We start from the raw sequence: 15,094 nt of genomic DNA on the forward strand, positions 1-15,094 counted from the left end.
AATTCCCAGGGAAAACAGAGAGCAGTGCTGACTCACCTCATGGATGCTGGGGTAAGGAATATATTCCTCTTCTGTCTGAAACCAGAAGAGACCATTAGCAAAAATGGTAACATATTTTAAAGTGTTATGCTCTCATGATGGTGCAAGCTGTGCCCTGGGCTTCCACTCTGCCCTAGTCCACCTTTAGAGTTTTACTCTATGATTCGTGATTAGATACAATTTCCCAGGCCTCAGCACTACAGTATAAAACTTTGAGGTGTGGTAGAGAACTGAGCCACGCTGAGGAATGCCTGCAAGAACAGGAGCAGTATCAGAGCCTGAGAATGAAGGAATGGATCACAAGAGCCAAGAACTTAAGTGAAAGCAACATTTTCTTGTCTGATCTTGAGGGAAAAGCAGCTTTCTAGCAGCATCTGTTTGAGTACTCAGACTACTGAAATGAACGTAATGTGGCCTCAGAAATATTACAGCTCCTACACTGAATACCATTTAAGACATAGTGGAGATCAAGACTGTTAATAATGATAAACGTTTCTTGGAACCACTGAAACTTGAAACAAGGAAGAATTGATTCTATTTCAGCTGCACAGTTTCACCCTCTTGTGCACCAACTGGTTTTGTTGTTGCTGGTCTGCCCCCTGTCAGTTCCAAGATGAGCACTGCAAGTCTGGTCAGTAGTTATGTGATATTCCAGCAACTTAGGAGAAAACAATGACTTGACTGGCCTGACCTTGAGAGGAGCTGGAAGGGAACATCTTTGCTCATCCAGACGACTCCCCTGGAAACAAAGGCACAGACAGTGAATCCTGTGGTCTACCTTGTCTCTTTCACTTACCCTCTGTTTCTTTTTCAGTATCCCAAATAAATATATTCTCTACATACATAACTTTCTGGTTTATGCAAGTTTTGAAGATGACAAAAAAGCAGGAGGAATAAAGCTAGAACTTGGCCTGTCCCTTACTTTGGTATTAAAACTGGAAAGCTCCTTCCTACCTAACACTTTTTAAAGGGCACAAAGCTGACAAAAATAAAATCTCTCAAACTGATTCTCTAAAAAATTAACTCTTATCCCAACTCCTATTTCTTATCCCAAGCGAAAAGTAAAGAACTAAAGACATAACAAAAGAACAGTAATTCAGACACTTAATTTCTCTTCTGCTCTTCCAGGTTTGAGCTAGAACAGAACTTTTTCAGTGATCTGACTTCCCAAGTGAGTCTCTGCTCAGTGCTGGCACTTTCTGCAGTTAACAGCGTGCCTGCGCAGACATGGGTTGCTTCTGGCTATAATTACTCAGATATTTAGAGTCACTGCCAAGGCTTGAGGTGCAGAAAGGCTTTGTCTATACTTGCCTCTGAAGACTGAGGTCACTGCTATATCTTTGTGTTACTTTGGGGGTGCAGAAAGTAAAAGACTACACATGCAGGGAGGAGCAGACAGGACAGGTGACCCTAAACTGTCCAGCAAGGGGTTCCATCCCATGGATGTCATTATTCTGTATAAAGCTGAGAGATCACGAGGGTAAAGCATCTTCTTCATTGTCCTGCATCCAAGGGCTCTGTCCATGTTGCCTTCAGTCTGGATTTGTGTATTCCTGAGTCCAGATTTGGAATTCAGCTCCTGAATTCGGTTCCCATCTGCCAGTGAGTCTAGCCTGGGACTTCCCCAGTGCACATCATCCACGATGACAGTGACATAACTGTCATCAGGGATTTGAGTTCAGTCTTGGTCTTGTATATATTTGCATACATTTCATTTTATTGTTATTATTTTCATTCTTTTAGATTTCTTTACCAATCCATAAGTCTCTCACCATACTTCCTTTTTCTTCCCCATTGGAAAGGGAAAAGGGTTAATAGGGAGCATAATTTTCCTTTGTGTTTTCAACAGTGGAGCCTGTACAAAGACTAGCTTGGAACACAGGAAACAACAAAAGATGTGTTTCAATTGCAAATCAGTACACAAATAACAATTACCAGAAGATAGGGGGGTGAAATTAGCATGAAGCAGAGGCTAACAGGTGAATTTTACATCCTGCAGAGGCAGTAGCAATTATTCTGTATTTGGAGAAGACATAAAGCTGAGGAACTGGAGTCCATGAAATATAAAGTACCAATGGATGTTTTGCTGATGTGATCTGGAGTTGATGGCTGAGGGAGCTGGGGTTGTTTAGCCTGGAGAAGAAGAGGCTCAGGGGGGACTTCACTGCTGTCTACAACTACCTGAAGGGACATTGTAGCCAGGTGGGGTTGGTCTCTTCTCCCAGGCAACCAGCAACAGAGCAAGGGGACACAGTTTCAAGTTGTGCCAGGGGAAGTATAGGCTGGATGTTAGGAGGAAGTTGTTGTCAGAGTGATTGGCATTGGAAAGGGCTGCCCTGGGAGGTGGTGGAGTCACTGTCCCTGGAGATGTTCAAGAAAAGCCTGGATGAGGCACTTAGTGCCATGGTCTAGTTGACTGAATAGGGCTGGGTGACAGTTTGGAGTGGATGATCTTGGAGGTCTCCTCCAACCTGGTTGATTCTACGATTCTATGATGTCAACCTCACATGCTGGGGCTCCTGAAAAAGGCTACATTCTCAAACGGGGATCTCAGGAACACTTCTCCAGGGCAGGAAGGTTCTGTGCTCTACCAAACCAGGATTAGGACAGGAGGGACATCTAGGTACAAAGTAGACTCAGCCTCCTGGGATAAATTATGGAAAAGTACCAGGCCAAACCTGCCATGTACATGGAAATGAAGGCTGGGAAACAGTCATTTTGTAAGGCTTCTCTCCCCTTCTTTGGCATTTCTGGCAGATCTGATAACTGCAAAAGTTTCCAGTTTCAAAGTAGGTCCTGCTGGGAGATGAGTACCTCAGAGAAGCCTGGAGGCAAATTTCCTGGACTGCTGTAAAAAGAGGATGCCGTTTGGGGGTGCACTGCTGAGGGACATGGTTTAGCACCAACCTTGGCAGAGTTATTTAATGATGATCTTAAATGTCTTATCCAACCCAAACAACTCTATGACTATACACATTCATATACAGAATTTGACCTGTCCTTCCCCAGGTTCTCATTTCTAGCCTGTGCAATAACACTTAAACCTCTTAAGTCTATACTCATCATCTTCTTGCTGCCTTCCACCTCCTTACCTTTATAGTCCTACCAAAGTTTTATATTTTCTTCACACTCGTAATTTAATTGCCCAAACTCCACAAAAGAAGTTAATTGTTTGTTCTAAATTTAATCCTTGTAGATAATAAGAGGCAGAAGTCCTCTGCTGTGTTACATGTTATGGCAGGTCCATGTTAATCACAGCATCACTCAGAAAACATTGGTAGTCTGTAAGGACACTCTGAGAACACATGAAAAAAGTAGGTCTAAAGATTTTGTGGTTAGATATAACACATATAACATGTTCATATATTACTGTTGCTTCATTTGGTAGGGCAGGGCTGTGGTGGAGTTGGGTTTTTTTTTCCACTTTTACTCTAATTTTATAATGTAATATATGCAACTAAATGCATGGATTGCTCTAAGAGAATTATGACAGAGCCCTATCTCCTGCCATTTACAGATGGGACTACACTAGTCATTTGACATGTTTGACATTGCTAAATGCAGTTACCTCAACATCCCATTCATCATCTGTCATTAGCAGCTGCTACCCAACAGAAAGTTTCTTGAAGCTAGCAGAGTTACCTTAATGTACCTTTGCATTTCTCTCAGAATCACACTCCTGCAAAGGACAGAACTCTAATTGCTTGTGTCTATTCTTCCCACCATGCTGGTTGGAGAAATGAACACAGGAAAACACTTTGGGAACTCCCTTTAAGAGTAGGGACAGAAGCTTGGGCCCAGAAAAGTAAAATATTCTGCAAATCCAAATTAAAAGGTTTTGGGAGCAAAGTGACATGACAAATATCAGCCAAGCACTTGTTTGGCTGTGAAAAATCCAGAGATTCCAAAGTCTGACAGAATAACTTCTCCTTACCTGCATTTTTTCAATCATCTCAAACAAGTCCACAGTCTGCAAAAAGAGAAAGACAACAGGGAAAAGAATTGACCATTTGCAGAAGCTATTGTAATCTCTTGTGCTCACTCAGGATCTTGAAGGAGACAACAGCTCCTTCCATGTTTTGGCAAAGGAACTACTTGCTTGCTGAAGTCAGAATGGAGTCATTCTTCCTTAGCTAAACATAGACAACACAATTGGCCAAATTTCTCCAGCTTGTGTTGCAAAAGCTTGACCTGGAACCTAATAGGCCAGGTGTCAGGAATATCTCTCTTTCAATGGGTCAGAGAAATGAGTTGATAAAGTCCTAAGAAATAATGCCATGAAATCTCACAGAAGTGGGCAATTACAGCTATGTTATCATGCACACGAGTTTGCTTTCAGCCACTTCTGCCCAGTGCAGGACATCCCAAACCTGAACCAGAGAAACGTGGGCTGTCTTTACCTTGTTGGGAACAGCAGGAGTGAGAGCACATGGAAAGCCTTGGGTGAGAGAGTCTACAACATCACTGAAGTGGTGCACTCCCTCCTCCAACCTCCTGCAAGAGACAGATGAGGAAAAAGAAAACCCAAAACCTTCTAACTCTGTGAGAATCGCAGATGCCAGTGCTTTGCTGCAGTGCCTCCTCTGCCTTCTGCTCTTCCTCTCTCCACAGCATTGCCATTCCCTCTGAGATTCCCTGAGCTGCCTTATCTTACTTTTTGCCACCTGCAAGCATCCTGGACGTAACAGCCAGTATCTTCTGCCTCTGTTCACTTGCACTAATTTCCTCACAACTGTTGTGTAAGTGCTCACTGCTCTATTTCAGGAAGTCCCTCCCCCACTACAGATCTGCAGCAGCATAAAGACAGGTGTCTCAGAAAGATCTGTGAAACTGAACTGAATTAAAAGAGCTGGAAGGTCTGAAACATCATTGAAATCAGCACTTAAAGTAGCCCTTCAGTTGCCACAGCCTGGGTGTTAGCCCCCCAAGACATGAACATAACAGAGATGGTTCTAGAACAGAACCAGCACAGCCTGCAGGACAGATGCAGGCTGTATTAGTACTGCTGGTAAAGCCAGCATGCACATTTGATGAGCTTCTGTCTGCACATCTCCTGAATACATCCTCATGTTGGTCCTTGTTGCAGCAGCAGTGCATAAAAAAAAGTGCTGCTGCTGTTTGTGTCTCAGTGAAGCCAAAAACTACCACAAACAATACAGTGGAATTTAAAACATATTGCATTACCCACTGCACTTTAGACAGTCTCACTGCCAGCTGAAGCTCCCCTGTTACTAAGACCTGCAGACTCTTACTGTGAAACCAGTGGCTTTGGTCGCTGTCATATGGATGAGCAACATGAAGCCACTCTATTTCTGTGCCCACAAATCCTCTGACAATTCTTGGAATGGTTTAGGTTGGAAAAGATCTTAGAGATCATCTAGTTCCAAACCCCTGTCATGGGCAGGGACATCTCTTACTCAGGCAGGCTCCTCAAGGCCCTAGCTAACTTGGCTTTGAACACTTCCAGAACTGGAGCATCCACAACTTCTCACAATCTGTTTTAGTAGCCCAAGGCATAATGAAACTTGCATATAAGCTGATTTGCACAAACACAATGCATCCATCCTACAATTCACATCAGGTCTTTAATCTAGAGATGAAAGCCATAACGTATATGGAAGAGAAGAAACAGGAATTAGTTCTGACAGCCTCAAGTAACTATCAGAATAGTTAGATGTAAATGAGTTTGAAATTATTATTATTATAGTAACAAGTTCTTTGTATATAATTTTTATTTAGAATAGAATAGAATCAACCAGGTTGGAAGAGACCTCCAAGATCATCCAGTCCAACCTAGCACCTAGCCTTAGCCAATCAACTAGACCATGGCACCAAGTGTCCCATCCAGGCTCTTCTTGAACATCTCCAGGGACAGTGACTCCATCACCTCCCTGGGCAGCCCTTTCCAATGCTAATCACTCTCTCTGTGAAGAACTTCCTCCTAACATCCAGCCTATGCCTCCCCTGCCACAACTTGAGACTGTGTCCCCTTGTTCTGTTGCTGGTTGCTTGCGAGAAGAGACCAACCCCCACCTGGATACAGCCTCCCTTCAGGTAGTTGTAGACAGCAATGAGGTCACCCCTGAGCCTCCTCTTCTCCAGGCTAAACACCCCCAGCTCCCTCAGCCTCTCCTCATAAGGCTGTGTTCCATACCTCTCACCAGCTTCACTGTCCTTCTCTGGACATGTTCCAGTATCTCAACATCTCTTATTTGATGTATGTTAAAGGCTAACAAAATTTATATCCAGGGCAGTAAATGAAAGATTTGCCTTGTTTCTTTCAGAAACCCAAAGTTTCTGTCCTGTAAACCTTGAAAAAGTAAGAATTTGTTTTGGTTTCAGAAAGCAGCCATCCTGAGAGGTGTTAACAGTACAGCTTTTGTGAAATAGGATGTCCTGGAGCCTTGCTGCATTCTGTTTTCTTTGGCCTGACACTGGTTTGAGTCATTCAGAAAATAAAATACACACTTGCCTCATGGAAATGTGGCAGCTCCTACACGAGGTTGGTGTGGCCAGTCCTATCCCTGCTCCCTCAGCATAAATTCATCTCTACATTTTGGACTGCTTGAAGCACTTTATGCTGCAACTGCTCCCTGCCATTGAATGCCAGTACAGCTCTTCTGTCAAAATTACTTCCATAGGTGCCAAACTCATCAGTATTATCACACACTTAGAGGTGTTCTCAGTTCTGTAATTACCCCACATTAGGAATGTGGGACTTCCAGGAGCATTCCCTAGGTTTTCTGCTATCTGTTACAAAATACCACAAAAATGTGAGGCCATTGTAAGCACTCCTTGAAAGTCCATTTTTGAATTCTAAACTGCTGGAATGAAAGCACTGAGCTTTATTTATAGAAAGAGAACAAAGTTCTTTTCAAACTGGAACTTCAAATGCTTTGACCACAGAAAAGCAGAGCATTAGCCTCCTGAAAAAGAAAAGCAATTCTGTAGCCTGAAGGGGAATATGTGTGAACAAATGTATACTTGCTGAAGCTTTATTTTTAGGAAGTGGCAACAAAGGGAAGCAGAGGGCCTGGAAAATGCTGAAAACTAAACTAGAATTCTACTAGTGATAGCACCCTGTGCATTAACTTCAAGCAGGTAGCCAAACTAAAGGCACCACTGATCTACTGGCAAAAGCTCTACCCTTCTGAAATGGAACAACACACACCTTTGGAGACCTCCTAGCCACACACACACAACCCTGCTCACACTCAGCAGCATGCTCTGCTATTTCAATCCTGGGATCTCTCTATACAGCTCTCTAAACATCATTTCCACCTGCCACACCTGAGCCAGTTCAATAACCAGGTTAATGCAAGTACTTGTTATGAGAGAAACACAAATTGGCCTGGAGAGATTGCACGTATCCTTTCACCCATCTCTCCTAAGTATTCCATAGGTAACAGGGTCCCAAATAATGTGGCAACTGTTTTTATTTTCCCTAAGTATTCCATAGGTAAAAGCATCCCAAATAATCTGGCAACTGTTTTTTTTCCCTAAGTATTCCATAGGTAAAAGCATCCCAAATAATCTGGCAACTGTTTTTTTCCCCTAAGTATTCCATAGGTAAAAGTGTCCCAAATAATCTGGCAACTGTTTTTATTTTCCCTAAGTATTCCATAGGTAAAAGCATCCCAAATAATCTGGCAACTGTTTTTTTTTCCCCCTAAGTCTTCCACAGGTAAAAGTGTCCCAAATAATCTGGCAACTGTTTTTTTTCCCCCTAAGTATTCCATAGGTAAAAGTGTCCCAAATAATCTGGCAACTGTTTCTTTTCCCTAAGTATTCCATAGGTAAAAGCATCCCAAATAATCTGGCAACTGTTTTTATTTTCCCTAAGTATTCCATAGGTAAAAGTGTCCCAAATAATCTGGCAACTGTTTCTTTTCCCTAAGTATTCCATAGGTAAAAGCATCCCAAATAATCTGGCAACTGTTTTTATTTTCCCTAAGTATTACATAGGTAAAAGTGTCCTAAATAATCTGGCAACTGTTTTTTTTCCCCTAAGTATTCCATAGGTAAAAGCATCCCAAATAATCTGGCAACTGTTTTTTTTCCTAAGTATTCCATAGGTAAAAGTGTCCCAAATAATCTGGCAACTGTTTTTTTTCCCCTAAGTATTCCATAGGTAACAGGGTCCCAAATAATGTGGCAACTGTTTTTTTTCCCTAAGTATTCCATAGGTAAAAGTGTCCCAAATAATCTGGCAACTGTTTTTTTTCCCCTAAGTATTCCATAGGTAAAAGTGTCCCAAACAATCTGGCAACTGTTTTTTTCCTCAAAGTTCACAGGGAAACAGATGTATTGCTCAGGGTAAAGAGTCTTTGCTTTCCAGTGGGAGAAATTAATACAGGAGAGTTTGCAGCTCGTTGTGGAATGGCAGCCAGTGTAATAAATGGTGTCCCAACTCGATGAGCGATGCTTGAAACAAGACACTGCTAAGTTACACTCCTCCCCAGGAGAAACAGACAATCCAGAGGAACCGAAGGTAGTTTCAAACTGAAACATGCCTGAAATGCTCATCATAAAAATTCTGGACAAGTGCTCCCCAGGAGCAACTGCTTCTGATCCTTCACTCCCTTGTTTCTTCTACCTTACAGAAACATGTTTTCTCCAGCAAATGTCATTTTCACATGTTGAGTGAAGACACCTGCAAACACGGCATGGATAGCCTTAGTCTGCTGTGGCTTTTAGTTATGCACACATAGAATCATAGAATCAACCAGGTTGGAAGAGACCTCCAAGATCATCGAGTCCAACCTAGCACCCAGCCCTATCCAGTCAACCAGACCATGGCACTAAGTGCCTCATCCAGGCTTTGCTTGAACACCTCCAGGGACGGTGCCTCCACCACCACCCTGGGCAGCCCATTCCAATGCCAATCACTCCCTCTGGGAAGAACTTCTTCCTAATATCCAGCCTATACCTACCCTGGCACAACTTGAGACTGTGTCCCCTTGTTCTATTGCTGGTTGCCTGGGAGAAGAGGCCACCCCCACCAGGCTACAATGTCCCTTCAGGTAGTTGTAGACAGTAATAAGATCACCCCTGAGCCTCCTCTTCTCCAGCCTAAACAGGCCCAGCTCCCTCAGCCTCTTCTCATAGGATTTGTGCTCCAGGCCCCTCACCAGCTTTGTTGCCCTTCTCTGGACACATTCCAGCACCTCAACATCTCTCTTGAATTGAGGAGCCCAGAACTGGACACAGCACTCAAGCTGTGGCCTGACCAGTGCTGAGCACAGGGGCAGAATAACCTCCCTTGTCCTGCTGGCCACACTGTTCCTGATCCAGGCCAGGATGCCATTGGCTCTCTTGGCCACCTGGGCACACTGCTGCCTCATCTTCAGCTACTATCTACCAGTACCCCCAGGTCCCTTTCCTCCTGGCTGCTCTCCAGCTAAAGTCCGAAAGGAGGATTTACCAAGAGAGAAGTAGGAAAAGGAAGCAACTCCTACAGATAAGATGCTCCCAGACGCTCACAGAGTTTTCTACTCACAGACTGTGACTTCCCGTTGGGAACCTCATTTCCAGCCGTGCTCCTCTTTCTGGTTGTTGGGGAGCTCCTGCCTGCCATTTCTCCGCCATGTGCACAATCCCTGCTCAGGTCTCTTCTTGCAGCGACATAAAAAGGAGGCTGCAGACCGAAAAGGCCCGGACAACCCAGCTAACTCTCAGTCCTCACCACGTCCTACCCTGCAGGAAAGGAGAAAGGAGAGCTCCCGGGAGCGATGAATCCGCGCTCTGAGCTCCCGGGCAGCGCCGACTGCAGAGCTCATTGGCTCCCAGGAGGAGCGGCAGCCGAGCCCCAGCCGCGCCCTCTCCTCCCCTCAGCCAGAGGCGCGCCCCGGCCGCGCTCGCCCGCCCGCTCCCGAGCGGAGCCAGGCCCAGGCAGGGAGGGAGGAAAGCGGCCAGCGAGGCAGGCATCGCGGCCAGCTCTGCAGCCAGCTCCGAACTTGCCAGCCTGGGGCACCAGCATCGCCTTCCCCCTCCTCAGTTCCCCACTCTTTCAGACAACCCACGATGGCTCTTTCTCCCGTTCCCACAATGCGGCCGCCGCCGCCGGCTGCAGGGCCCGTTTCAGCAGCCGCTGCCTTGCCCCGTCCCCGGGTTGCCGGGGGAGAGGCAGGGCGGGGGGCGCCCCAGGCGGGCTGAGGCCTGCCGGTGCAAGTGCCGGTACCTGTACGTACCCTCCGCTGGCTCCGGCAGGGCAGCCCTGCTGCCGGGAGAACATGCTGCACTGCTCCGCCGAGTCAGCTCCCGGGATCCCTGCTCAGCAGCCTCCTCTCCCCGTGCCTCGCCATAGAGCAGAACACAGCCTCCCTCCCGGGCCCCCGCAAAGCCTCGGCTCCCGCCCCCACCCCTCCTCTTCCTGCTAATCCAGCGACAGCAAAGGGCACCTCACAGCTGGGAGCGGACCCCAGCCACGCCGCTGCGGGCCGCGGCGCAGGCAGAGGCAGAGAAGGGATGGAGGAAGATGTGACAACGGGGACGGATGACTTCTGCTCCTCCTCCGCGGTGGAAGATCAGTTCCCCCTCGATCCCCCTTTCCGGGGAAGCCATGGATGGTGCACAGCCCGCAGGGACGCTTTGCTGGGACAGCGGGGCCGGGCGCTGGGCTGTCAGTGATGGCAAGGCAAGGACAGCAGAACGGTCTCTTACTCGGTTCTGCTGTGGTGCAAAATCTCTCCCCGAGCTCTCAACACCCAGTGGGAAAAGCGAACATCAAGGCAATCCTCCACGAGTTCGCATTTCCTCCAAGGGAAGACCACGAAGATGGCAAAACCGCTAGGCTTGGGTCCTTGAGGCTGATGTAGACCAAGCACTACAGAGAACGGGCTCGACATCCTTCTTACCAAACGAGCTAACCTGTGAGCTGTTCTCGAGGGGAACTGAAATTTTGAGGAGTTACCCTTTAGCCACAAGTATTTTCATTCACTCATCAACAGAGCAGCATCTCTGATCCCAGCTGAAAGTGAGAACACAATCTTGGTTGCAGTGGCATACATACACTTGTGTCTAAATAAGAGCACAGAACTTTTCTGGACGTTATTTTTTTGTCCTTGTGATTCCCAGTATCATTCTACAGGATGATGTAATGTTTCCTCACTCCATCAAGACCTATAAAAGCAGCAGCTACATCTTCTGCCAAGTGTCAGTCTCATGCAGGGTTTGCTCAAATTCATAAAGAGAACAGGAGGAAAGACAAAGTGAGGCACTGAATTTGCCAGAGGAGCCAGTAAATGATGCAAAGAAAGAGTGAAAACAGAATGCAGAGAGACAAAACAGAATAATTATGTAGATGGGGGGAAAGCAGACAAAGAAAACAGCTATATGGATGTTTCAGGAATGAGTGCAGCAATTTAATCCCAGTGTTACCTATAAATTTTACTCATCAAAGAGCTGCATATAAACTATTATAGAAACTATCTGGGAAGCGATGCAAGCAGTATGGGATCAATCAAGGTAGGCAACAACACTGAATGGACAGAGAAAGGACCTACTTGCTGTTTTCAGGAACTTGCATGGAGGCCAGGTGTTTCCATTTCTGCTTGTTTACCTCCTTTTTTCCCCAGCAGATCTAATGCTGGACTATAGCCTAACTCAGAGCATCTCCTCACCCAAGCAAAAATGCCCTCCCAGACAAGGCCAGGCCATTGAATACAGCAGTTCTTACTCATTCACCTGAATCTCTGAGCAGAGATGTGACTAGGGAAGGCAAAGAGCCAAGCCTGCCACTTATGCTGCATCCAGGAGGGAGGAAGAGACATTATTTTCTGCTGCTAGAGAATGCTGTTTAATATTTGTATCAATTATGTAAACAGTGGGATCAAGGGCACCATCAGCAGGTTTGCAGGTGACACCAAGCTGAGTGGTGCTGTTGATATGCCAGAGAGACCTGGACAAGCTTGAGAAGTGGGCCCAGGTGAACAAATCCAAGTACAGGGTCCTGCACTTGGGCAAGAGCAATCCTCATTATCAATACAGGCTGGGGGATGAGGTGGTAGAAAACAGCCCTGCAGAAAAGGACTTGGGAGTTCTGGTGGATGAGAAGCAGGACATGAGCCAGCAATGGGCAGCTGGAAGGCCAAGAAAAAAAGAGTCTTAGAAGGAGGAAGGGCCTCAAAAGTGAAGATGCCAGCTGGAGTAAAGCTTCCTAGCAGTGGGAGAGGATCCAAGTGATCAGAAACCGGCATGGAAACAAATGCCAGGGGATGCCTGAAGGCCTTGACACACAGTGCCCAAGACTGGGAGCAGCTCTACAGCACACAACCAGCACAACCTTTTTCTCCACCTTCAAAGAACAGCAGCAAGGGAAGCTGAGCATCAGGTATGCTAGAAGGTCTGATAAGGCACATGGAGTATAGGAGATGATTTGAGACAGCCAACAGGGCAAGTGACAGGACTAGAGGAAATGGCCTCAAGCTGTGCCAGGGGAGGTTCAGGCTGGATGCTAGGAGATGCTTCCTCAGAGAGGGTTATCAGACATGGAAGTGGTCTGCCTATGGCAGTGGTGGAATCACTGTCCCTGAAAATGTTTAAGCAGCCTGTGGACCTGGCACTTAAGGACATGGTTTAGTGCTGAGTCTTCAGTGCTGGGTCAAAGGTTGGGCTGGATGAGCTTTGAGGTCTCTTCCAAGCAGATGTCTTCTCTGTGTGTAGGCAGCCCTGCAGAAAAGGACTTGGGAGTGCTGGTGGATGAGAAGCTGGACATGAGCCAGCAATGGGCACTTGCAGCCCAGAAGGCCAATGGCAGCCTGGGCTGCATCAAAAGCAGCAAGGCCAGAGATGGGGAGAGGTGATTCTGCCTCTCTGCTCTGGGGAGACCTCACCTGCAGTGCTGTGTCCAGCTCTGGAGCCCTCAGCACAGGAAGGACATGGACCTGATGGAGCAGGTCCAGAGAAGGTCACCAAGATGATCAGGGGTTAGAGCACCTCTGCTATGGGGACAGGCTGAGGGAGCTGGGGTTGTTCAGCCTGGAGAAGAGAAGGCTCCAGACAGACCTTCGAGCAGCCTGCCAGGGCCTGAAGTGGCCTACAAGAAGGCTGCAGAGGGACTATTTGCAAAGGCTTGCAGGGATAGTATGAGGGACAATGGTTTGAAATGAGAGAAGAACAGATTTAGACTGGATGTTAGGAACAAGTTTTGCACCATGAGTGTGATGGAAGTCTGCAACACGTTGCCCAGGGAGGTAGTCAAGTCAGGTTTGAAAGGGCTCTGAGAAAGCTGATCTAGTGGGGGATGTCCAGGCTGAATGCAAGGAGCTTTAGGGATCCCTTCCAACCCAAACCATTCTATGATCCTGTGACTGCCAGCAGTAACTACTGCCCTCCCCCATTCCAGGGTCCTTATCAACAGTAATAACAAGCTAGCTGTGGTGAAAGCAAACTCTGTGTGGGGGCTCCAGGTCTTTCTGCCATTCTTCAGCAGCTTGCTGCCACTTACAGGAGCCAACTTTGTTCACACACAAAACCATGCTCTACTGAGCTTTCAACTCACAGCTTTTTCTTACCTCCTGTGCAACTTCAGCTTCATACAAAGCACTCTAGTCCCACCAGCAACTAATTAGTCTCATTTAGAAATGTTCATATGAAGAAGCCACTTCCATATGTAAAAAAAATCACAGGCTCCCTTTCCCCTTACTGTCTCTCAGCTTCTAATCGAGCTAACAATTACTGTTTACACACCTGATGTAACACTATCACCTAATATAAGCCCTTAGTTCTACTAAGTATCCTATTGATACTTGCATTCTTCATTGATCTAGCTGTGTATCCTTGTAATCTCACCCTGTAATCCATAGATTTGTCTGTATTTGCATCGATCACTGTGCATTTGCAGTTTCTGCATGGTTTGGTGACTGGCACACAAGTTTCTGCTCTCCCAGGTACCCTTGTAGGCTGCTGCTATCTGTATTACAGTCATTGATAGCCGTCCCTTTTGCTGTGTGATTTCCCAGTTTTCATTAGCAATCTTCCCATTCCTGTAACTGCATTAGCATTTGATCTTGCTCACACAGAAGTCTGTGTTAGCTGTAACACCAAAACTGATCTCTGCAGTTTTATTAACTGTCTGAGTCATTGCAAGAACATCAGGAGCTCCACAGAAGCTGCACAATGCCTCACAAACACAGGGACATATCCTTCAATGGTAAACTCTTCAGGGTACAAACTGTGTTTTAACCTGTTTGGCTACAGTGCTACACTCGATCATCACAAAGTCATAGGTGCACCCACAGCCAGAAACATGCATGCCTGCACACGAGCTGTTTCCACAGATCTATGCACACAGCTTCTAAATACGGTGCCAAGTATGCAGAGACAGCACCTCCCACTGCCCACCCAGACTCATCATTTTATGTCAGAGGATGACAGACCCAGAGTGGGGTTCCTTTGGGTCTGGCCAGACCCCCTTTCATGCCCCTCCATTTCCCCATGTCATTTTGTTTCCTACACAGATATCGCTCTCCCCACCTCCACTCTCCCTCTCTCTCCCGTGTTTCTCCACACAATGCAGCATAGCACAACGTCTTTTAAAAAGCATACAGCTACTTTCCCTGCTGAGGCTGAAACTGCCCCAAGGTCCAGCCATTGCATGACGCCACAGAAGCGGCAAAGATCTGGATCAACTCTCCTCCACTTAGCTTTGCTCCCATTCCTTCTAGAGGCAAAACAGATTTAATTGGCATTGCAGGCATGAGAATAAAAGCAGCTATGCTGTTCAGCCCCTACCTGAGCAAGGCTCTCTCATCCCCAGCTGGTGAGCGGATGGAGCCTGGCACCCAGCTGCTCTCCCTTCCTTGCACTATCAATTATTCACGGAGATTGCGGTGTCCTCCCTCTCCCTCCTTCCCGCTCCCTTCCGCTGCCCCCCAGCTGCAGATGAATGGATAGCTGGCAGGTCAGTGCTGTCACACTGGAAACTGGAGATCATTGTCGATTCCACAGCTAGCCCGGCAAGCAGCAGTGCTCTTAAGCAATCCAAACTGGTCCTAGGGGAAGAGGGAGACCCTTCAGGTAGAGCACAGGCAGCTTTGTATAGACATGCCTGCAC

At 46.6% G+C, this 15,094-nt stretch overlaps 1 protein-coding gene across 8 annotated transcripts in view; it reads right to left on the minus strand.

Annotated features, from left to right (window-relative positions):
- The window catches only part of LOC135182067 (rap1 GTPase-activating protein 1-like), a 34,790-nt gene extending 19,942 nt beyond the window's left edge, over positions 1-14,848 (minus strand). For 4 of the 8 annotated variants that reach the window (XR_010305048.1, XM_064155819.1, XM_064155813.1 and 1 more), the window contains exons 1-6: positions 10,230-10,313; positions 9,539-9,735; positions 4,440-4,533; positions 3,974-4,009; positions 731-778; positions 37-75 (exon numbers count right to left, since the gene is read on the minus strand). Coding sequence is in view for 7 of the 8 variants with exons in the window: in XM_064155819.1 (XP_064011889.1) it covers positions 37-75; positions 731-778; positions 3,974-4,009; positions 4,440-4,533; positions 9,539-9,627 (306 nt within the window). In the remaining variant the exon portion in view is untranslated. Of the gene's footprint in view, positions 1-36; positions 76-730; positions 779-3,973; positions 4,010-4,439; positions 4,534-9,538; positions 9,736-10,229; positions 10,363-14,772 lie in introns of those variants that run through there. The other 4 variants (XM_064155814.1, XM_064155820.1, XM_064155817.1 and 1 more) reach the window with 4 other exon arrangements.
- Positions 14,849-15,094: the final 246 nt, after the last annotated feature.

The sequence above is a fragment of the Pogoniulus pusillus genome, chromosome 15, assembly GCF_015220805.1.
Source record: "Pogoniulus pusillus isolate bPogPus1 chromosome 15, bPogPus1.pri, whole genome shotgun sequence".
NCBI lineage: Eukaryota > Metazoa > Chordata > Aves > Piciformes > Lybiidae > Pogoniulus > Pogoniulus pusillus.